This window comes from Manis javanica, chromosome 7 (genome assembly GCF_040802235.1).
Source record: "Manis javanica isolate MJ-LG chromosome 7, MJ_LKY, whole genome shotgun sequence".
NCBI lineage: Eukaryota > Metazoa > Chordata > Mammalia > Pholidota > Manidae > Manis > Manis javanica.
Window position 1 is genome coordinate 7,820,592 of NC_133162.1, and position 24,040 is coordinate 7,844,631.

The 24,040-nt window shown below is 51.7% G+C and overlaps 1 protein-coding gene across 1 annotated transcript; it reads right to left on the minus strand.

Annotated features, from left to right (window-relative positions):
- Positions 1–205: 205 nt before the first annotated feature.
- On the minus strand, positions 206–24,035 carry GPR26 (G protein-coupled receptor 26). The gene is made up of 3 exons (XM_017676164.3): positions 23,077–24,035; positions 16,974–17,087; positions 206–8,103 (listed from the first exon to the last, which is right to left on the minus strand). Exons 1-3 carry the CDS (start codon positions 23,742–23,744, stop codon positions 7,872–7,874), a joined length of 1,014 nt encoding a protein of 337 aa, XP_017531653.1. The 5' UTR covers positions 23,745–24,035; the 3' UTR covers positions 206–7,871.
- Between the last annotated feature and the right edge of the window lie 5 nt (positions 24,036–24,040).

Sequence of the window (24,040 nt, forward strand, 5' to 3'; positions counted from 1 at the left end):
ATGCTTGCCTACCCCGCTGAAGGCTGCGTGAGGGCCAGGAGCATCTGGGGCGTGGAAGTGGGGGAGAAAGTGGGAAACAATATAGAAGGGGAGAGAAAATATAAACCTACATGCCATCATGAAGTTATGGAAGCCCAGCATTTCTGACAATGAACTTGTACATAATAAAAATGTATTTACACCAAGTCATCAAAGTATGGATCAGATTTTATAACAGGAGACTTTATTGGACAGGATCACAATAAGTACATTTTTCCCTGTGTTAACTACCAATTCTATCATAAAAATATATCACAATGTTTGATCTGTATTCACAAAACACAAGCCATTGTAAACAGAGCAGCCACCTTTGGCCTTGGGTTAAAAAATCTTGAGTTTCATTGCAACAGAGAAACAGCTATTGGAAAGTGTATTACATGAAAAATAATATTGCCACATTGGAAGGGCTTCAGGTTTTTTTTTTTTTTAACAGAGCTGCATTTCTGTTTAATAAATTAGGAGAAAATAAAGTTAAAGCTACCATGTTAACAAATATTAGAGGATGCTAAAATTTTGCTTCATTTGTGTGCAAATGTATGTGTTTGTGAACATTAACCCATATCCTATTACTCATGGGCACACAGAGTCATGGGCACACATTTAATGGTTGCATTGCTCCAACATTAATACATTGATTTTCTTACGGGTCTTACATTAGAGACAGATACTGAACTGGAGCCAGTCATTTGCAGATCACTTTGTCCCTAGGAATGAAATTTTATCTTTTATTTTTCTAAATCCTTTCTTCCAAAAGTATTTTTAAAGTGTCCAAATATAAAGTACATTTTCATGTGGAATGCTAACCTAGCTGGCGTGTACCTTAGTTTTCTTTAATGTGAGCTCCCTTCTGTCATCTACTGGCCTGGTCTCTAGGTGCCCTAAGGCATGGGTGGTGTAAGTCTCCCCTCCCCACTTTGGAAGGACACCAAGAAGTAATGAAATCTATGAAAATTCAAGGAATGCAAAGAATTTGGCTTTGGTGTTCTTGGAGCTTCCAGGAGTTCTAAAGGGAGCATTTAGCCAGTCTCTTCTCATGTAAGGGCAGTGATGGTTCCCGCACTGGGCAAGGGGCAGGGTAACGCCTCTGTGTGGGGACAGGCGTGCTCTGTTAGGGAGGATGGATGGGGGTTCCTGACTTCCGCAAGACACCACGGCAGAGGCATAGATTTGTCCTCCTAAGAGCTGTCTCACCAAAATGGAAAATACAGTCAAATGGCAAGGGTTTGAATTTCTTCTCCCAAATGAGCTTAAGAAAATGAAGACAGGCCTATCCAATGTCCATAAAAATTCCCATGTGACAATGAAGGTAAGGCAGAGATTTTGATTTGTCCCTGGACTTCCAAGGCTGTTTGCGATCTGGAGTTAGCCAGATCTCCCCTGGGAAAACTCTGATGGGATTGGCAAGACACCTAAATGTCCTCCAAATGTTCCAGATGAGGATATATTTACAAGCTTGTTTTAGAACAGGATTGTTGAGGTTTGGAATGATTTCAGTTTGCAAGGGAACTTGACATTGGAAGGTTTTTACAGCATAGGTTTTGGTCACTAGTAATTAAACAAGGAAAAATTTGGTATTAAATGTCTTGAGTGCCAGGCAATGGCAGGGGTGGCCTTTGGAGGCTGTGTTTGGTATTTTAGTCAGGCGTGAGCCATCACTCTGATCTCGTCATTAGGAAACTGACTTGCTCAGATCAGTGGATCAATTGTGTGGTATTGTGTTGGCATCCGAAGCTCCCCCAAACACATTCCCTGTGGATCAAATGGGGTGTTACTGAGGCTGGGCCTTGATGTTGACGATCTGACTCTCACAATTTAAAGTGGGCTTCCTGCTTCTAAATATAGATTTTAGGTTCTTTGAGACAATCGAAACGTGGATGTTAGGTTCTATTAAACACGTGCAACAACTATTCTGTGCCAGGGAATAAGATACTGACTACAGAGTCCCTGGGCCTCCCGAGAAGAGATACAGGAAATGCCAAGAGTCGGCGCTCCTAAGCGCACATGCATCCTCCAGGTTGCACGCATAGTCTTTCGAGTCAACAACCTAAATTATTCTTAAGTCCTTACATATGGGTATACGTGATAAACTACAGCACTGCTAAGATTGATTCAATTCAGAATGTTTGACCTTTAAATGCTAGATACATATTTACATGACACACTGCATGAGCAAATTGTACAAGAAGACAAGAGTGGGTGGAAAGGAGTGTGGCTGGATTGCTACAGAGCACAAGGAGAACTTGCAAACGTGACTGTTTCTGTGGTGTGAATTCCTCCAGTTGCCCCGGGGGTACGTGGAAGTGCCCGTTAGGACCCTGCGCTGGTAGTGAACGTGTGTACTCTCTACCGAGGACATACCTTTGTTCCCGCCCACGTTGTTTCCAGGGCATGTGCCATGTGGTTGGTGTCTGAAGAATGAATCATGGCCCTCCCACCCCAACTAACTGTAGAATGTAGACGCCCCTCAAAATAAATACCGTGTGTTCTGGCCCTTCCTTCCTTCCTTCCTTCCTTCTCTTTTTCTTTCTCCCTTCTTTTTTTCAGTAGCTAAATTTATGTGGATTTCTCCCCATGTTTTCTCTTTCTAAAAGTCATCTAATTTTGATTCTCGCAGGTTCAAGACTTGGACCATGTGTCATTGGCCTCGAATCATGTTTGCTGTCTCTCGGGAGGCATTTCCCCCTTTTCCCCACACTCACTTGATACAATTCCTGTGTTCCCTGAGCTCTAACCCCATCAGACTCCTCACCAGGCATGTTCACATCTCCTCTGGGTCCTGTCATATGCTCTTCCCCACTGTGAGTTCTGGCCCAAGGTCACCACCTCTAGGAAGCCTTCCAGAGTTATTCTTCCCAACCAAGGGCTTCAGCCTCCTTCTGCACCCCAGTGCTGTGCACACGCACACTCCTCTGGAGCAGCTCTCCCCCCTACACTTGAGAATAATTTCTTGTTCCCCCAGAGACTGACAGGGCGCAGGGCCCAGCTACAGAAGAGGCTCAGTAAATGTCTAAGGAGTTTTTACAGTATGTTTTCAGTTCTGGGCTGTAGCCTGCAGCTGTCACGTGCTGCTCTCTAAACTGCTCCAGGACCCTGCTTTTCTGGACCCTCCCCAAACCAGTGCTTCTGAGCAGTGAGGTGTGGGTCAGGCTCAGTGCCGCTGGGTGTCTGGTCACTTTGCTGCCTGCTGCAGGTTCCCTGGGAAGACGGATGATTCCACGCCTTAGGCCTCCTCCCTCCAAGACAGCTGATCCCCGGAAATGTGCTGCTCCTGCTTCCTTTCCTGCATCTGTAGGAGGCCTGAGGAGCCCTTTGACTTCATGGCTGTGTCCAAATTGGACAGGCAGCAGCAAGCCTGAGGCCCTGCATCGCTAGTCGGGTGACGCTGGGGACGACCCACTGGTACTGGCCTACCCTTCTGGAGGCCACTGCCCAGTTTTGTGTTGCCCCTCAAATTCTCTATCTGTGGCCCGGAGACCTACACATCGTCCCAGATCTCTAAGAAAGGGATATAATAGTACCTACATCGTAGGATAATTAGGAGGATTAGTGGGAACACTACCCCCAACACTCAGCATGGGACCTGGTGTCCAGTGCACACCAGCTGTGAGGACTGTTTTCCTTAGCAGGAGCTGCTCTTGGGGAGCTGGCAGGGTCACCATGCTAGACGAAGTGGGGAGCCAACAAGAGACCACAGCAGGGCCTGGCAGCCAGAACTGACCCCTCTGGCCCTGCCTCAGTCCGGCTCCACCCCTGGTGTGTGAGGCTAGGTGGGAAGGGGTGAGAGGAGCTGTGCTTAGGGTCAGAGGGGCCAGATGTCATCACCTCCCACAGCCAGGCTGCCTGGGCACGGTTCAAATTAAGACCAAGCCAGTGTCCCTCCGGGGCCTTCTTTGTGCCATGCTTCCTTCTGCCTAACAAAGCATCCTGGTTGTGGGCTGGCCAGTGCTGCCATCCCCTGCCAGCACCCCAATACCTCATGCTTACCACCTGGGAGCCCCATGGAAAGGAATGAGGCTGCTTTGTAAATGCCTTTGTAGGTGAGGGTGGGCAGCTTTGTGGTTCCACCATCGCCTTCTGAAAGCAGGTGCTTAGAACTGCACAGAGGGATCATTTGTGTCCCTCTGAAGACAAAATGACTCAGCCCTTGAATAAGGCTGACAATTGAACTATTTGTAGAATTAGGCAAAGATACCAGACAATTGAAATGCAGAATATTTAGAAAGACCCATTTTTTTTCATGGAGTTTATCCAAGTGTCTAAGATCATTTCCCTCAGGGAGTAGTTTGAAGACCACCTGTAACAGTCACCTGGGCCCTGATGTTTGAAAATGTAGAATCCCAGGTCCTACCCAGACCTCCTTCAACTGATCTGTGAGGAGGGGGCACAGGACTCTGCATCGAAACAAGCTCCCTTGGTAATTCTTAGGGATAATAAAGTGCATTAAAAACTTCCATCTCAGATGCTTTAGACCTTTCGGAAAGGTAGCAGGAGCCCCAAATATATCCAGGGCCTCTCTCTGCCCTGTGGTGCTCATGGTCCAAAGGATATGAACTGATACAAGGCATTTCTGGCACTTGATACAATATCCTCATTAAAATCACAGGCAAATTAGTGTGTCCTGCATTTGAGTTACATTATAAAACTGCACAGCTTGCGATCCCGTCAAGGGTCACACCTTCTCTCATAAAGGAAGGCACCAGGAAAGAGAAAACTAATTTCACAAACAGGAGAGAGGTTTATTGCTCATGGTGACAGACGCCTGAGCTGACTACTCCTAGGGGGACGTACAGTTGGTGTGAGGTGACTCAAGCCAACCTCCCCTCCCCCCCCCACCGATTTCTAAGGAACAATCGGCGGGCTGTTAGTGAAACATCTTTTGGGATATCAGCTGAGACCCACAAACTCCAAATGTTATGACACTCATCCAAGGTGCTGGTTCCTTAGCGGGTCCCAGGACTCTGAAACCCCCTCCTTCAGGAAGGAGCCAAAGGACAAGGTAGGGTCATTAAAGAGTGACTGGAAAAAGCGTCATGGGCTGGGTTTAAACCTACAAATTCTGATGGTGTAGGGCTAGCAACTGAGCCCTCTCTGTGCGTTTAGGAATTTGATGGCCCCTCCCTCCCAGTGCTTATTTTCAAGCTTCTTAAAGTGCCTTCACACCCAGTCCAGCTGCCCACCAGAGTTTGGGCCTTAAACATCAAGGCTTCCGACAGACTGCAGTCAAGTACGTAATCCCAGGCCCTTTGACATAGCTGCTGAGCTCGATGTTTCTAAATTTTACCTGAGAAAACTATGTTATGTTTGATAAATTAAATTACCAAATGAGGTAGGCAATTCACATGGGAATAATGAAGCTGGGAAGATTTCATAGACTGTATACAGAGGAATGGAAACATTCATCTAAGGAAACTGTAGCAGAGGCATCGGTGGTGATCACTAATGCAGTGATTTTCTTCTCGCTTCTCCTTGGGTTTTCCTGCCCGTCTAAATAATAATGAAGACACCCAATTAACTGACTTATCTGGGGTTTTGTCTATGTGACACCAATACACCTGGTTTTACTGTGGTTTCCTTTTTTTCTAGCAGTCCTAGAGGCTTAGTGAAAACTATGAGATCTATCTTTTTAAGATCCATGGTGGTGTGGGTGACAAATCTTGTTTCTTTGCTAAAGGAGAGGTAAGAGAGATCTAGTCTCTTCTGGAAGTGTAAGATGTTGCCTGTACAGAAAGAGGATTTGACGAGGTTATTCCTCCCAACTGACGTTGATGAAAACATTTTGCTGCTTGAATCTGGCTGTCTAATGACCTCACCCGCTAGGCCATCGCTCCTCTGTCGCCCAATTTCAAGAGTATTTCTGTGCAAAGGAAGATGGTCGGATTCAGTTGGGTATACTTTTTTGGTTCCACGCTTGTTTTCAACCTCACTGGTACTTCTGATGTTGGGACAATGGAGGCTGAACAGCTGCTTGTCACTAGGAATTTTAAGCGCCACAAAATTGAATGTCTGCTGCGATTCAAATTCGAGAGCCAAATGCACTCTGAATAGAGTAATTTTTCAGTAACATGTGAAGTCATGTGTGGGCAGTGGTACGCTGTTTAACAATCAGCTCTCGGTGCAGAAAAACACCTGATTTATATAGCCTTTGCTGATTTTTTTAGAGTAAATATTCCCATCACGGCTGGCTTCAAGCTGCCAACATCATGTCCCTAAATATGGAATTGGGAGGGTCCATGCCCCATTGTTCCCTCCAAGCAGGTGTGAGCTCACCTCCAATGTAATGGAAAGGTGTCAAGGCCCAGAAGCTACCTCTGTCTCTGTTCCAGTCTCCGTGGAGACCTTGAAACTAGGCAAGACTAGGTCAGGCTCAGTTATGTGCTTTCTAAGTGAGGAGTTAAGGTAGATAAGACAACATCTTTTCAAATAGACATGCACAGCACTTCTCTGTCTTTCAATACTGGGGCCTCTTGGCGGTGACAAGCAACAGGCTCTTCCTTGGTTGGTCCCTGTTGGACTATGTCCTCCCCTTTTCTCCTCCAAAGTTCGATGTATAGAGCAGAAGAAGAGAAGGAGCCGTCTGAGTCTGTTGCTGAGAAATAACTGAGAAATAACTGCTCTCAGCATTCACACATTAGTTTGAGATGGTAAATGAAAACAGACAGGTGGAAAGCATGGTCCACTCACCTTGGTTTTTATTAAACCAAGAGAGTGGTTGCCAATGGGTTGGCATATATATTACAGTTAGGGTTTTCAATAAAAATTTCACTGCTCCTTCATTAGCACACAGAACTTTCTCAGTCACCTCGGAACCTTGGACAGACTTTCTTTTGATAGACTCAAAAAAACAGCATATTGAGCCACTAGGGAAATGGAAATTAGTGCCTTAAAAATCAAGGCTAAAACCCTGCCCCGGTCAGTTCTTGCCCATGATCTCACAGGATGTGCTGGACAAAATGTGTGAGACAAGGTAAAATGCTTCCTGCAAATTCAGGTCACAAACCGGGGTGGGGACGCCAGCCAGACACCTTCCTCCTGCCTCTCCTTGGCTCCAACAGGTATGACATGGAAGTCACATGAAGCTGACCTCAGGTTCAGACTTCAGAGAACAGCATTACATATATTACCCGCCTATTTAAACCATTTTCATGCTAAGATTGTCTACAACAAGTTTTTTCCGGGAGGAGAGGGTTAAAAGTTGAATCCAACATAACCATTCCCAAGACAACTGGTCAGCAACACCTGGGTGGCCACTGGTTGTTACACATTTTCCTCTTGGGCACAGGGCTTGAGAGTCCAAGCCAGACACAATATAGTGAGGACCAGCTGTGTAATATTTGGGTGAAGGCCGCCGCCACAAGCATGTGGAGAAGAAGTCGTGCTAGATGCCAGCCTCACCTTCAGTGTGGTGGGTGTCCCGTGGAGACCCCACTTTTCCTTGGCATGGAACCCAGTGTCCAGTGGTTAGGAAGCAGTGATGTCATGCTCCTCCACCTGCCACCAGGAGGGTGTGTCCTCGATCATGCCTGGACACATCCAGTCATCCTCCAGGTACGGCCTGGGGAGCCTCTGGGGAGCACAAGGGCTCAGGGGAGCTTCTCAGAAAGAAAAGCCAGAGCACGTGACCACAGTCATCCTTTGGTGGTAAACAGGGCAGCCCCACCTCTGCCCTTGAGGAACCAGGAAGCAGGGAGCAGCGCCCCACAAGCCAGGGGACTGGAATCACTGGGGTGCCAGGTGGGTGGCGGCTGGTGGTGTCCACCCAGAGGCCCCAAGCCCTCCTTCCCCGCTTCTCACCAGCTGTCTCATTCCAAATTGTCCAGCAGGCACAGCATCCTTCACTCAGAGATGGGTAGAATGTTCTGGCAGTGGGAGTCCCCCGTGAGGCCCGAGGAGCGGAGGGAGCGCCTGTGGAGCACTCGGTTCAGCATCTCTTTGCAGCTTTTGCGGTACTGGTGCCGCAGCAGGGAGTACACGAAGGGGTCGGAGGCCGCCTTGCTGTAGGCCAAGCACTTGGACAGCACCCCCCAGTGGGACCCGATGGGCACTGCGGAGGACAGCTCCACCAGCCTGCGGAGAGACAGGGAGGCCGTGAGGGAGGGCACAGCCACGGCGTGCGCCAGACCTCCCCGAGGCCCCCCAGCTTCCTGGCCAAACCTCAGCTTCTTGGAGACTGCCTCCTTAAGTCACAAGCACGGAAGCAGCGATGTACAACAATAGCACTAACAATGGTGGGCATGCGTCAAAGGAGCGTGGTTCTGAGGTCTCCTGGTACCCACTGACCAGCTCCATGCAGTGGTCTGGTGCCCGGCTGCAAGCTAGTCAAAGCTATCTTCTGTGTAATAGGAATCCCCCAAAATCAAGCCACTGTTTCTCCTCTCTCAAGTGTGGCCATATCCGGACATTATCCAGCATTAATATAAGATTGAAAAGGCCCACAGATCTCAGAGAGAGCTTAGAGATCATAAATTACTATCCTCCACTGGTTGTCAAATGAGAAAATCAAGGCCCAGAGAGGGGAAGGGACTGCCCACCATCACACAGCGCATTAGTGTGCTCTGACTGGGCTCTGGCACGTATTCTATCTGGGTGCCTGCAGGATGGAAGGCAGTAGCAATTCTCAGCTTGGCGGGCTGCCCAGGTGAGGACCCAGGTTCAGAAAGGACAGCTTGGGCTGTGACCTCTGCCCTGCCAATTTTACTGCTTTTCCAGAAGCCTTCCTTAGATGTAGGTTGTGAGGACAAACTCACAAAGAGGAGGGTGAACAGTCGATGGGGTGTGATCCTCCACCGCAAAGCCCCATTTTTCACTAGATCCTTCATGAACCCATTCCGAGGCACCTCTCTTTGGCTCCTGTTTCCAGAAGCCCTGTCTGTCCTTCCTCTCTGACCCCGTGGGAGAAAGTGGCCGTGTTCCTGTTCATGTCCTCAAACGGGGAAATGGAGCTCATAGCATTTGGGAAATCAGTACTTTGAAGAAATCTATTTTGGGAAGTGATGCATTTTAAGCAGACAAAAAAAACCCGAATTTAGAATTCACACCTAATAATAACAATGAAATAACTGAACGCCAACACATTTGTTGCTATGCAATACCAAACTGCTTTTCTAAAATGTTCAGTCTTCTATATATTCCTAAACACAGTCCTAGCATTTTGGCTCACCCAAGAGGATTTAATTAAAGAGCCAAACATCATCAGACCATCCAGCATTATCAAAATTATTATTTACATGTTCTGTAGATTTCACAGAATAAAATAATTCAGGACAATTTAAAATCTCCCCACTTTAGATAATTAAGAGGTTAAGTTCTACTGCATTTGCTTCTCAGAGATTGTATATAATGTCTGAACTCTCTGTCTGGCTCAGAAATAATAATCGAGTCTCTCCTTTGGGCCAAATACTTGACATGCACAATCTCTAATCTTAAAAGTATCCTGAAGAGTGGGAATTATTGTTCCCATTTTACAGATGAGGACATTGAGACTTGGAGAGATTGAGCAGCGAGCAGCATCTCCTACCTGAGAAAGCGAGCTCCGTGTAACTGCAGCCCGAGTCCTGACGAGGATCCACACTGAAGTTCAAATCTTAGTATTTGGAGATTGGATGAGAGTTCTAGGGTCCCTGCCAGCCCCAAGAACTCCATTCCCATCAAGTTATGGGCTTCCCGGAACTTATGTCACTTGCCCCTGTCCACAGTGTACACAACAACTTCTGTTTTGAGATGCCAGGGTCTGACAAATGCCAGGTTTGTCAGCACCTCTAGGCAAAAAGGTACTTTGAATCAGCCCGGATCTGCTCTGGACACTGCTCCTGTGTGGCCGAGCCCCAGGCTGAAGCGAGAACGCCTCTTCCTGGGAGCAGATGTGGCTGGCTGGCCAGTTTTCTGCTTCGCCTGTCCACAGCTTGGGCCCCGCACGTTCACCCGCCGTGGCTGGCTTTGCCCTGTCCCAGCTCTGACAGTTCCAAGCCCCAGCTTGTTTAAGGATACTGAGAAGGGACACGGGTTTCCATATTTCCTTGACTGCTTCTTTGTAACTAGTTCCTGCAGGGAATGACCATGTGGTCCCCTCCAGCTGACCTTTTAGAAAGGGAATGCAATGCCCCAGCCCATCTTCGGACGCCAGGTGTAGCTCTGCTCACCCACTCCGGACACCCTCCCTTCCAGGAAACGGCATTGTTATTCTGACCGGTCACATCTTCCTCATGGGCAGAGTCACGCTATGCCTCTTCTCCCTTTTACTTTTACAGGTTTACTGGCCTCTCTTTTCCTGCCCCTCTCCCACCTCGCTCTGACCCAAGGCCTCCGTGTTTAGGAACTACTGGGCTCAGATGTTAATGAAATGGGACTTTGTGTCCTTTTGCTGTAGCCCCTGCGGTGGGCTGAAATGTGTCCCCCTAAATTCATATGTTGAAATCCTAGCCCTCCTGACCTCTGAATGTCGCATTATTTGAAATAGGGTCACTGCAGATGTAATTACTTAAGAAGAGGTCACACTGCAGTAGTGTGGCCCCATCCAATATGACTGGGGACCATATGAAAGGGGAATGTGGACACAGAGCACGCAGAGAAAACCATGTGAAGATGAAGGCAGCGACGGGGTGGTGTTCCACAAGCCCAGAACAGTGTAGACCACCAGCACCTAGCAGGAGCCAGGAGAGAGGCAGGAGCAGGTGCCCTCTGAGGCCTCAGAAGGAAGCAGCCCTGCTGTCCCCTTGATCTGAGACTTCCAGCCTCCAAAACTGAGACAATCTGTTTCTATTGTCTAAACCACTCCGTTAGTGGCAGCTTGTTAAGGCAGCTCTGGGAAACTACTGCCCACCCAGTGAGGAACCCCGGGGGCAGGTAGGGGTTGTTAGGCATGATTTCTTTGTTCACGAGTCCCTGGCCATAACAACATCAGAGTGGCATCAAGCCCCACCGCATACCTGGAACTCCGGGTACCCAGGTCGACCCCAGGGTTTGCAGAAGGGTTGCCGGGAGGGACTGAGGGAGAGGGGGTGAGGGCAGGAGCCTGCTTTTCCAAGCATTTCAGGTGACTGATGCAGGTGGCTCACCAGGAAAGCTGGGGCAGAGCCCAGGCAGAGAGGGAGGTGGGAGCCGCTGCAGAGGGTGAGCCTGCTAACTAGTTGGAAGCAGGGCACACAAGTGTGTATTGTTCTCACCCAGGTGACACACAGCAGGTTCCTGCAGATCTTCCCTCCTCCCCAGGCACCCAGCCCCTCCTCTGAACCCCTTTACTCTGTATTTGTTGGGTAGAACTCCTCTGGGGAGCCTTGCTCCCCTCTGTCAGCAGGAAGCCCTCTGCTCTGGGTCACTGGCAGGCCTCTGTGCTGGCTGTCACAGCAGACGGCTGATGAGGCCAGGAAGCCCACCCCTGGCCTTTCACCCACAGGGACCACCCAGCAGCTTGGCAGTCCTGGTGCCCGGAGGGAGGATGAGGGTACATTTCCCAGAATTCTATGGCACTCTCTGAATGCCTGGAGAGACCAAGGTGTCAGTTCTGCTCGACAGTGAGAATCTCTAATGAAACCAAGTTCTGGGGTGAGAACAGGGCCAGTCACACCCACAGCCCTAGACCCAAGAGCTCCTCCCCCAGAGCTCAGGCTTTGACCATGGCCTCACGAAGTCTCAGGCCCCCCTCAGAGTGTCTCCCCACCATACAGAGTGATGTGCCACCGATGCATGGCCTGGATGTGGAAGACCCAGGTTTCAAACCCTGTACAGTGGGCACCAGGGACCACACGCTGCCTGCTCCCAAAACACTCTTCCAAGCTCCCTGACGTGGCTCCAGGATGCATCAAGGACCTTTACTTTCAACTCCTGAGTGTAAAATGGAAATTAGCGCCCTCTCTTTATGCCTTCTGGGCCTCCGTTATCTTCTGCCACCATCTCCACACGCACACACGCACGTGCACATGCGTGCACACACACTCTGTGCACCAAATGGAACACAGGCCACAGAACATTCTTTAGGAAGCCAGCCTGATGTCTTCCCAAGATTTCTGGAGAACTTGGTGTGCACATTTGAAGACCTGTAAGTAATAACCTGATGCTTTAAATGTTCATGAGACATTAGAACGGAAAAGGCATTTTATTAATAGAATATTAACATCGGAACAGCCACCTGCATATTAAGCCCCTCTGCCATCTACATAATTCCATGACTTTGAAAAGCCACAATAATGGGGCTGACAGATCTGCAAATGCCTCCAGGACCCATTCCGATGATTCCGGACAGTCACAACGATTTGTAAGCGGGTATCGCTGTGGAGGTAACAGCCTTACAAATGCTTCTAGCTGTATGAATTTTAATTCAGAATAATTTAATTAGAGCTTTTGGATGAGAATCTGTTGCAGATCTTCAGACCCTGCTCAAACACTCTGGGAAGAGCCCAGTGTGACCCTTCAGGGCTCTAAGGAACGGGAGCCAGTTCGAGGGAGTGAGTTTTTAGGTAATGACTCCTCTTTCAAGTGAAATGGAGGTTCCCAAATGTTTTCCACTGTCATCTGACGTGCCCCAGCGTGCAGGTCAGGTGGCTCTTTGGTTGGGTGCAATGGTGGGACTGTCTCTCTGAAAGGCATTTGCTGCATGGTGAGCACTGTGCCAGCCAAGTCTGCCGACAGCGCCAGCTGCCAGTGCTGATGGCCCCTGGGCGCCGCTGCAGGTGGACACAAGCTGTGCATAGGAAGTTGGATCAAAACCCTGCATATGGGCATCTCTGTGTTTCCAGGGGCTGGTCCCTAGGTTCTGGACATGTAACACGGCCGCAAAGCTAAATCATCGCCAATAGGTCTGTTACTTTAGCCCTTGGATACACCAGTCACTACTCCTGTGTCCTTGGGCGACTCATCTTCTCTGAATATCCATGAGATAAGGGTTCTAGTACTTACCCTGCAGGAGAGCTGCACTAGTGCGACCAGGTAGGAACCTCCTGGGTGCATTGCAAGGTGTCCAGTAAGGGACAGGGGCAATTATAAAGACTTTGTGTCCCCAAATTATGGTAATTTGAGAACTTGAATGGTTCTTGACCCAAGAATGATGCTTCTTTATCTGAGAAAGTGACCAGGCAGATGCCGATAGATATGAGACAAAGAGAAAGGAACCCCTCCCAACCAGCCGGATCTTTCCATCAACTCAAAAGGGTGGCAGTTGTCACAGCAGAAGCGCTTTCTGTGCCTCAGTGTTCCCATCTGCCAGATCCCAGTGCACCCCACCACTGTCCGGATGTTGATCCCCACTTGCACACGTCTCCATTTGTAAGGCTGAATGGGTGGAAGCAGCAGGTAGGCTGCCTGGATAGACAGTCATTGCACAGTTGTGGGAAATGTTAGTTTCTACGCTGACAGCTCAATGAAGGGTTTAAGTGACACTTGAACAGCTTGATTGCAATCATCTCCGGAACTGTCGCTTTCTGGGTTCTGAGTGGGTCATGGCATCGCCTGCCTTCTACATCCTTCTGGGAGAAAAGTAGGAACCCTTGTGCTCTTGGAGGAGAAGCAGGGGGGTGCAGCACCAGGCTTGGGTTCCAGGCAGACCCAGCTGGAACCCTGCCGAACAGTCCTGGATTGGGCAAGGCTGGGACCTGTCTGAGCCTCAGGATCTTCCTCTTAAAAATGAGGCTATTGTCATGCACGGAGGGTGGTCCAGCTTCAGGCACAGAGCAGCGACTTAGAGGGTGAGCTGAAGAGGCTGAGCGTGTTCTTACTTCTCTCTGCCGCAGGGTCAGCCCACTGCCGCTTCAATGGCTCTGACTTGTATTTCCCTGGACAGGAAGGGGGCCGAGAATAATGAGTCGGCGCCACCCGCAGGAGAGTCCCTGGGGCTGCTCGGAGGCTGGCTGGGCTGGACCCAGGCTGCTTCATCTTCCAGGTTGGCTCGTTAGGGCCCAGATGGCAGCGGAACTCAATTCCCTGGAACCATCATCACTGAGCACCTGGCAGGCTGGAGGGACGCGGCAGTGCCTGCTGCCCCCAGGAGAGCCTGTGCTTTGTGGCCAAGGAGGTGACCTCCATGATTCCAATGTCTGGAAGTCCCCAGGGTCTTCTGCCCATCCCAGGGCAGGGTGGCTCCCCCCCGAGGCCAGTGGAGTCCAAGAGTAGACGTGTGACAGTTACTCTCATGTGGCAGCCTAACTGGCCCTGGGCACCTAGAAGGCACGTTCTGGGCGTGTCTATGAGGGCACTTCCAGGTGGGCTTTGCATTTGAATCCAGGGACTCACTGGAGCAGACTGCTCTCCCCAGTCAGGTGGCCAATCTCCAGTCTCGTAAGGGCCTGAACAGAACAAGAGTCGGAGGAAGGAGGAATTCCCCTCTTTCTCCTGCCGCACCGATTGGACTGGGACACCTCGTCTCATTTTCTCCAGCCCTTGGACCAAGACTTAGCCCATCACCCGGGCTCTCTGGCCTGCAGGTCACGCTGAGTCACAGTGCAGCTGTCTGGAGTCTCCAGCTTGCAGATGGTCGATTGTGGGACTTCTTAGCCTGCGCCCCCCCCCCGACTCTCTCTCTCTCTCTCTCTCTCTCTCTCTCTCTCTCTCTCTCTCCATATACATGGACATAAAGAAGCCAAGGCAACAGCTGGGTGGGTGGTGGCAGTGGGAGAAGGGGCTGGTGTCACTGGAGGCATAGTGTGTATTTATGAGGTTTCCTGGGCATGCATTTTTCTCCTGAGTAAGTGGCCATTGTCCCCATACAAGATGAGCAGTTTTGTGAATGTTTTTAAAAACTCAAAATGTATCAAATCCATTTGGAGGGAACATATTGAGTTGTGAATCTACCATCAGGTTTACTGGGAACCATTAGAGTAACCGAGCTATAATCAGAAAAAGGGAACTTCTGTTGGGAAATGAGGACAGACAAAAATCCAACAGTGTCAAGTGAGAGCCACATGACCTGTTCTCCTCTGAGGGTTCAAGTTCACCTCACAGCGCACAGGTCCCCTTTACCATGGGATCTAAGAGGAGGGGGTCTGCATGTTTTCCCTTCCCAGGCATCTTTCCACTCTGGAGTTAATCCCTTCATTTTGTGCTGCAGGCTGGCTCTGGGGGTGGTGCTGTTACGTACTGGGGGCAGGAGGGTGCTGACCACAGACACCCAGGCCAGGACTGTGCCTCCCATGCTCCCGAGCTTAGTGCCCTTTACCCTCAGGGCAACCCTAAGAGGCAGGCACTGCTTGCCTCTGGTTTGCCGATGAGGGACTGGAGGCTCGGACATCAAACAGAACCCACTTGATGTCACTGGCTCAAGGTCACACAGCACGAAGGAGTGAACCTGTGGATTGAACCCAGGTGGGCGTACTCCACAGCCCATGCTGGTAACCTCTCTGCTGCAATGGAAACCTATTCTCTGTGTCCCTTGGAAATGCAGAACCCCACACAAACTCATGGCTGCATGTGGTTGGTCTAAACTGGGGGTGCTCAACCAGAGGTGATTAGGGTCCTCAGGGAACACTTTGCAATGTCTGAAAACATTTCTGGTTGTCAAAACTGAGAGGCAAGAGCGAAGAGGAGCTGTTGGTGGGTGGTGAACAGAAGACAGAGATGCTACTAACATCCCACATTACACAGGACAATCCACCACAAAGAAGGATCCCACCCAAAATGTCAACAGTGCTGAGGTCTAGTAGACAATTCTAGAAGGAAGAATTTATAGCTCTGCTCACCTAGGTCAGACCTACCCAGAGACCTGCAGACAGCCGCCCTAGGTCCCACATTTAAAGTGAGATGCAGGCTGACTCTACTTCCCCAGAGGAAGTGGCAAGCTACAGAAAAGACCGTCAAAAACACTCTGGGGCTGTGCTCTCTGGAGAAGAGAAATAGGCGGCTGCTGTGGGGAAGCCAGGCTCACTGCAAATCAGCAGGGCCCCCGCGTGTGGGGGCACATTCCTCTTGGCCGCAGCAAGCAGGACTGGGAGTACGAAGGGAGCTACAAGGAAGCAGGCTTCATTCCGCTCAGTGCTCAGTGTAGAGGTGGGCGGGGAGACACAGGGAGACCCGGCCAGCGGCTCCCCGTCCCTGGAACATGCAGGCCTGCTCTGGGGGACAGTGAGGCAGGCTGTCTCCTCCAGGTCCTTGCCAGCCAAGGAGCCTGGGATGACGGGCTGTGTTCTCTCTCTCTCTCTCTCTCTCACACACACACACACACACACACACACACACAATCTTGCACAGATTCTATTTCCTGGGCTCAACATCCAGCTCCTAACAGAACATCAACATCCCTTTTATTGTCAGCTTCCCGAAGAGTTAAGCCATTTCGGATTCAAAGTTGTGGGATTCAAAGTGTGCAAAGCAGATTGAATGGTGCATTTCTTTTTGCTGGCTCCAGTGGGGAGCTCGTTGCAGTGAGAGCAGGTTGGCTTCTGGAAGGCACAGCCCTGAGGCCAGCACATAGCAAACCTGAGTGGTTGGGGATCAGAGAGAACGTGACAGGCTCACATGCTCGGACTCACAGCGGAGAGCCCCAGAGCTGCAGGCCACCTGCACCTGGCTGGGCACAGAGCATGCCCCCTGCTCCCTGTGCAGGTGGCCTGTGGCCCCGGCCCTGACCCAGGTGTCCAAGCTCAGCATGCCTAAAGGGCTGGGCTCTACATACTCAGCAGGCAGCGGGAACCCAACCACTGCCGGCTGTATTCCTCTGTCTTTTCACCCCTTTCCTTTCCTGGTTGAGGCCTGAGGATAAAGGGTTAGGTGATGTGACTTGGAAATCAAGTAGGAGAGAGGTTTTCATGCTCCTCTGGCTCTGAGTCTAATCCAAGAGAATTAGAGGTTGATGAGAAAGAGCACGTGCCCTCCTTCCCACCACACCTGTCAGGCTCAGTCTCACCCCCAACGCACTGTCTGAAAAATGTGGCCAGAGACCAGTGACTACTAACGGTTATGCTGGCCCTGCTTTGCTCTGCAAAGCCCCATGCTCACCTCCTGCTGGCCGAGCTCACCTGGTGATCACGTAGGGTGCAAAACACACGAGGAAGGTCCCTATGAAGGTGCTGATCTTCTTGGTGGCACGCTGGCGCCGTCTCTTCTGTTCCTCCAGACAGCGTTCTCGCACACTGTGTGAGAGGGGAGAGGTGACTCACGGGCGGGCCTGCCCAGTCACAGTGGGTTACTGTGTGTAAACACAGGCAGTGGCCTCAAGCGCAGGAATAGCCAGAGACCTGAGGTCAAGGTCAAGTCTTGCTGTGTGTCCTTGGGCATGCTATGTGACATCACTAAGCCTCAGGGTCATCGTCTGTAAAAGGTGCATAGTAATATAATAATATGCTGCAAAGGGCTGTTCTGAGAATTAAATGCATAAAGCACACAGATGCATGAAATGCATTCAAACCATAAAGCACATAACGCAATTAGCACAGATTAACACAGTGCCCAAGTGCAAATAAATACACACACTTATTATTACTCATGTCATGTCCCTCACTGATCACCTGCGATGCTTCACGTCCATACTCTTTAAGTAGAACTTCTAATTCTTATCTTTACCACAGTTGATCCTGCCAGGTGCATTTCATCTGCCAAGTTTTAGAATAAAGACCATGAGCTCAGTGAGGCCAAATGATTTGCTCAGCTGATAAGGGGAGAAAGGACTTGAACCCTTGTCCGTGTGATGCAAAGCTGGTCCTCCCCGCCTGGGGTGGCCTGGACTCTCTATGCAGTAGGACACAGTGCCTCCTGTTCTCCACACCTTCAGCCCTGTTTCTTCCATCCCAAAGCTTCAGCCCTGCCTGCAGCTACAGACACTATATAGGAGGTCTTTGGGGGAGAAGTCAGTTGATTCCTTCAGAGACCAAGGTCAGTGAAGAAGCTAAGGGACTGCCACGTCCCTGGGAAACCAGGGACACAGCTTCGAGGATGAAATCAAGAGCTTGTTGCCTACACCTCTAACCTGCCCTGGTCCTGACTTTACTTTGTCCTAGGACCTTCCGAGAACTGACATCTCATGCCAGTGGACAGCAGTGATTCTTGCAACATTCCCTGCAGCCACAGGGCAATGCCTGAGCAGCAGCAAGTCATCCATTACCATGGTGTAAGCACACAGCACCAGAGCCAGACTTCTGGGTTCAAACCTAGACTTCACCAACTAATTGCTGTGTGGGCCTCAGGCAAATTATGCAGCCTCTCTGTGCATCAGCTTCCTCGTCTCTAAAATGAGGGTAATAAGAGAGCCTGCCTAACAGGGTTATATGGAGATAAACTAAGTTAACACGCAAAAATTGTGTTAACCAGGACAGTGCCTGATTTATAGTCAACACTCTAAGTGTTAACCATGATACTTAAACATTCAGCATACATTTATTCAACAACTTTTAGTTCTAGCACTACCTTGAACCCCAAAACCACAGGGATCCCTCTCAAAAATTCTCTTCCTGCCCTGTGCATTTGGGAGGGATGGGGAGAGAGAGAGAGCAAGCTGCAACCAGGAACCATGCTGCGGGAGGGCTGGGCCACTAGGGACCAAGTGGATGCTGTTTCCTAACAGCAATGGTGCCTGGCGTGCCGTGGGGACACAGAGGGTGACTGGGCAGATGCTGTGTGTGGTGTTAGCATCCATGGGCCTAGGACAGACTGGCTGGACTCCAGGTCATGTAGACGGTGAGTGATCCTCTCATCCGTCCCACCCAGCTCACAGATGGGGAAACAGGCTCAGAGAAGAGAGGGACTTGCCCACCCAGAAAGTAGGGCTCAGGTAGGGCTACCCCTAGTTACTGCCTCCCTGTCTGGTGCTCCTGGTCGAGAACCACATGGCTGCTTCCCTGAACTCCTGCAAAAGAAGAGAATGGGTCCGTGTTCTCTTCCCAGAGCTCCCGATTTCCAGGTAAGAACAGGGAGGTGGCAGCATGAGGAAGTCAAGGCAGTGCCCCAGGCTCCGAGGAGAGCAGGGCAGCCCTCTTCCTTATAATTATTATTGTTTAATCACAGTAGGAGAGCGGCTCACTGGCTCCAGAACAGCACAGTAATAAAGTCACTTGGCACTTGCTGTCCTGTGTTCCCTCCATAGCTTTGCAAAACTGAGCTCCCTGAGATCTTGCAACGCTGTGAGCTGTTACTTGCAGATGAGAACGCTGAGGGCCAGGAAGGTTTATGCCGTGTCTAAAGGGGACGGAGAAGGCTGGGGATACCTGAACAGTGACTACATGAGGTGATCGTGACTAAAGCACAGTGGGTCTGCATCTGCAATGACCCCCAGATGACGTAGTGGGTCCTGCACCCACCCTCTGAGTACTCGCAGAGAGAGCTAAGTTTGTTTCCTGGCTTTCAGGAGAACAAAGCAAAGGCAAGGGGATAAGCTGACCGCTGGTGGAGAAGAGCCTTGAGTCTGGGGTCAGGACAGCATGTCAGCAGTCCTGTCCTCACGTCTGGCCAGAAGGGTCCCTGTGCTGGGTCCTGGACAATGAGAAGCCCCCACTGTCCCCATGAAATGGAGAGTCCACGGGGCTAAAGGGGGGTACCCACCTAGAACCTGCATCTTCCATTCCAGGCCAGGCTTTAAGTGCCTGGAACACAGTATTCCTTGCCTGAATGCCCTCATCCTGCTTCCAGAACACGTGCAGGCATCTTCCCTGGGCTCGGCCTCCCGAGGGTGAGCAGCACGTGGACACACAACCTGTGATGTCCCCGCCGCTCATGGGAGGTCCCTTGTGGTGCTGGGCACAGGCAGGGCTGGGGAGGAGGCCAGGGGCTGTGTGCTCAGGGCCTGCTCAGCTCGCCCCACCACCTATGAGGCTGAACAACTCCAAGGAGCCTTATAATTCTAAATTTGAAGCCAGCCTTGCAAAGTGCTAAACATGCATGTTCGTCAAAGTAGGAAGAAAGAACATATTTAACAGTTTGTAAGCTTAATTTAGAACTTCTGAAGATTTATATAGCTGGTTTGTGAGCCTCCATTTGCACTATTGTCCCATCCATAAATCCCAGGGGTATGAGCCTGGGCTTGAGCCACATTTTGGATCTGTTACATCAGGCAAGGGCCCTGCAACCCCTGTCTCCCAGTTTCCTCATCTGTAAAATCAAGAGCACAGTGCGGTTATTTCTATGGCGCTTCCATCTACTATGCCACAGTTCTGATGTCCTCCAGGGTCCCTACTCTGTCAGCCTTAGTAGGCCTTGGGTATTCATGGACCCACACTGGTGTGGTGCCCCTCAGCTGGACCAGGAGAGCAGGGCTACTGCATCAAGGCCCCAGCTCCCCACCTGTGGCCCTCATCAGGCAAGAGCCCATCTCTGGCAGGACCCAGGAGAGGACCTGGCAACTACTACTCTGGAGCTATGGTTTGGGAGAACGGAACCAAGTAAACTGAGCAGTTCCAGGACCAGCTAGGTAATAAATATTAGGAATTCCAAACTGTTTGATGAATGTAGCAACTTGAGAAACCATCTCCAAAAGGCAGGAGTGGGGAATGTCTCTCAGGGTCCCAGATTTCATTTGGAGCAGAGGTTCCCCAATCTTTTTGTGGTATCGAAGCAAAGGAGTCCATGCAGCACCTGCCGCATTTCACACTCTGCAGGAAGGGCAGGCGCGACAGGGAGCTTCCTGACAAACACCACCCTAGGCCTCGGGGAGCGCAAGATGGGTCCCTTTTTAATTAAGTCCCAGGAGGCCATTAGTGTGGTGGCTGTTAAGTAAAACTTCCAGTGAGCAAAGACTCCACCTGCCTCTCTGTCCAGATAAGGCAGCCTGGCTTCTTCTGATCCCCACCCTGCTCTCAGCCCCCAGTCAGCCCAGGAGGCGTGGCTGATCTTTCTGGAGCTAATGCCTATGGTTCTAGAGACAGCCCCTGCCCCCATATCAGCTCTGCAGTTTCTCATTTGTTGGGAGCAAGAATTTGGAGCCACCAAGAAAGAAGCCTGTGGATCCACTCTTGGAAGCCAATACCCTCCCATGTGGCCCATGGCCATCTTCTGGCTCTGGGCCACCCCCAGTGAAAAGGCAGGCTGCACGCACTGAGGGCAGTGTCGTCACCTGCACCCACTACTCTATAACCTCAGGCTGGCCCCTGGCCAGTGAGGCCCGTCTGAACTGGCTGAGGGTGGTCCTTACCTCAGAAACCCTTCCTCTCCCCGTGCAGATGGCTGCTGCTCCTTGATCCTGCAGGGTCCCCTTCTCAGGGGCTTGGGAAAAATGAAGGTCCCCGCAGAGGGTGCTGGAGAAGAGCAGGGGGTCTGGAGGCCAGCACAGCTGCTGTCTCCACTCCTGAGACCCCCTCGAACTCTGTGCTGTGTCTGGTCTGGATTTAGTGAGAGATTTGCAAGAGAGGAGCCGGCCCTCCATCCTAAATGGGCTGAGAGGGAGCTCCGGCCCCTCCCGTTCTGGGACTTGGAGGGAGAGCGGGGAGGGGGTTCGTACTGGTCTGAATAAGAGCTGATCCCTTTCAGGCTCAACCCCACCTCCACTGTTAGATCCGTGGTGAGGGAATCATTGTAGTCCTGGGAGCTACAACATTGCCATGGCTTCCCAGTCCAAGTCCTTTGGGTGCACCTTCTAAAGTGAGGTCCTCCCGCCCCTGGGTGATGGGAAGGGTAACAGCCCTGGAAGGCTCCCGGGAAGACAGAGAAGCGCAGAATACATCTTTAAATGACACTGAACCATGAGCAGACATGCAGTGAGTTAGCCCAGGTCTTCGTGTCAGTGTGCACAGTGACATATGCACAGGTGGTGATCTGTTACACATGCAGTTTATATGTGAACACATGTGATTGTGTGAAGATTGCACACTTACATGCACATGTTCAGATGCCCTGGTGTCTTTGTGCAATTGGTTATTCCTTCATGTGTGTTGTACGGGACTCTGTGAGAGAGATTCTGTACCTAGAAGCTTTATTTAGTCCACCATGTAATCAGGAAGGGCTGTTCTGAGGGTTAACAACAAACACACACATATGTGCCCTTCTACGTGCAGGCACAGTGAAGTTCAAGGACTTCTCATTGCTCATGGGCAGGACAATCTCACAGTGCAGGCGCCCTTGCAGAGACTGACACTTCTGGTCTGTCCCCCTCAGCCCTGAGCTTGCTTCTCCCAGTTGGGGCGGGAGGTGGGGGCATTCACATCCTAGGGACGGAGCTCCCTCCCTGCACTGGCCTCACGGCATCCATGCTCACTGCCTCACTTTCCATGACACCTGGACAACAAAGTACCCTTTTCTAGGGTCCATGGCAACAGAGGGGGAGCCCTTCTCTGAGATGACAGGATGTAAAACAGCAGAGTCCTCAGAGAGAGAGATCAGCAGGCATTTCCCTCCCCCATTTCCTATCCCCATCAGGAAAGCTGAGGTGAGCTCAGGACACCTCAGCTAAGAGTTTCCCCTTCTTTCCCTGAGAAGCAGGGGTTCCCAGGGGTACTTACACCTGAACTGCCCCTAAACTGAGAATCAGTGACAGGTGAGGGCAGAGATGGGGTGGACAGGTGTGTCCTCGGAGCCTTGGGGTGACACTCTCCCTGTTCAGGGGCCTCAAGGCTCCACGCCTGGGAGACACAGGCCAGTGCTGTCTGGGAAGGGCAGGAAGAGCCCCCGTCCCTGCAGAACCTTCGATGCTCCTTTGAGGAACCCCGAGGAGTGCGGCCCAAGGACTCACATGCACAGGAGACAGAGACAGCGCCAGACTCCAAGGAGGGAAGACCCAGAGAACAGCAACTGGCATCTGAAGAGCTCTTAAGGGGCTCCCTAAGCATCGAGGCCGGCACTCAGGGCTTGATTAGAACCTTTTAAAGGACTTAAGCCGTGAACTGAGATCACTGCCTTCTCATACGCTATCGAAAGTGAAAACTACAAACACACATTAAATAAATCCAACGAAGTTCTGACTCCCTGTGATTTCCACCCTTTGCTTCAAAAGTATATATTACTCTGCCCACTGCTGGGTGCCCTGCTTGGCCGAAGCTCTAAGCACCTATCTTAAGACTCACAGCCTTGGCCCCTCCCCCGCCTCCGTTTTCCAAACTGAGATGGAGTCTGGGCTGGACACTGAGCAAGCCGCACACTGGAGCAAGGGGGAGACGGGGGCCCCCTTCCTCCCGGTGACACTCTCACTGGGGCTCTGCTCACCTGGGATGGATGTCCACGAGCAGCACGAGAGTCTGCATGGTGATCACGTCGATGCGCTTGCAGTGGAAACGGGCCACCTTGAGCACCTTGAGGTACGTGCAGCAGAGCACGACGAAGGAGAGCAGGAAGCTGAGCGCGTGGAAGGTGCCCGTGAAGACGGCGAAGCGCAGGCGCTCGTCCGGCCGCCGGCTGCACAGCGTGCACGAAGCGTAGAGCTGGTGGAAGCCGAGCCAGGACAGAGAGAGCGCGGCGGCTGGGAAGGCGAGCGCGTGCAGCCACGTGTAGGCCACCATGAGCGCCGCGTCGCGGAGGCGCATCTTCGCGCGGTAGCTCAGCGGGAAGACCACGGCCACCCAGCGGTCGATGCTGAGTGCGGCCATGCTGAGCATGGAGTTGGCGGCTAGGAAGGTGTCGAGGAAGGCAGCCAGGTGGCACAGGCGGTCGCCAGCCGGCTGCCGCTGCGCCACGACGCCGGCCAGCGTGAGCGGCATGTTGACCACGGTGCACAGCAGGTTGCCGCACGTGAGGTTGAGGGTGAAGAGCGCGGGCGCCTGGCGGCGGATGTCGGCGCTGTGCAGCAGGCAGAGCAGCACCAGCGCGTTGGACAGCAGCGAAACGCCCATCGTGCCCACCAGCAGCCCCACCAGGCCCGCGTCCCACGAGTTCATGGTGCGCGCCTGCCGCCGGCGCTCAGGGCCCACAGCCCGGCGCCGCCATGGCGCAGCCGGCCGCCCGCTCAGCCCCTCGGCTCCGCCGCAGCCCGGCGACCCCCGGCCCCGGGCCCCATGGGTCCCTGGGGGGTGCGCAGCCACCCTAGAGCCCCGCGCCGGCCCGCGGGCGCGCACGTGGGCACGCGGCTAAGCCGGACCCCGCGCCACCTCCCGCGAGCTCGGAGCGTCCTGGGATCGCGGCCGCCGGCGCCCGCGGCCCCGCTCCGCCTCGGCCTCCTCGGGCGCCCAGCCCG

Excerpts from the sequence above, each read along its gene's own strand:
- GPR26 (XM_017676164.3), bottom strand. The coding sequence starts at position 23,744 with ATGAACTCGTGGGACGCGGGCCTGGTGGGGCTGCTGGTGGGCACGATG. Across the intron at positions 17,088-23,076 it reads CTCGTGGACATCCATCCCAG|TGTGCGAGAACGCTGTCTGG; the intron begins GTGAGCAGAGCC and ends CCTCTCACACAG. Across the intron at positions 8,104-16,973 it reads GCACCCTACGTGATCACCAG|GCTGGTGGAGCTGTCCTCCG; the intron begins GTGAGCTCGGCC and ends GTCTCTCCGCAG.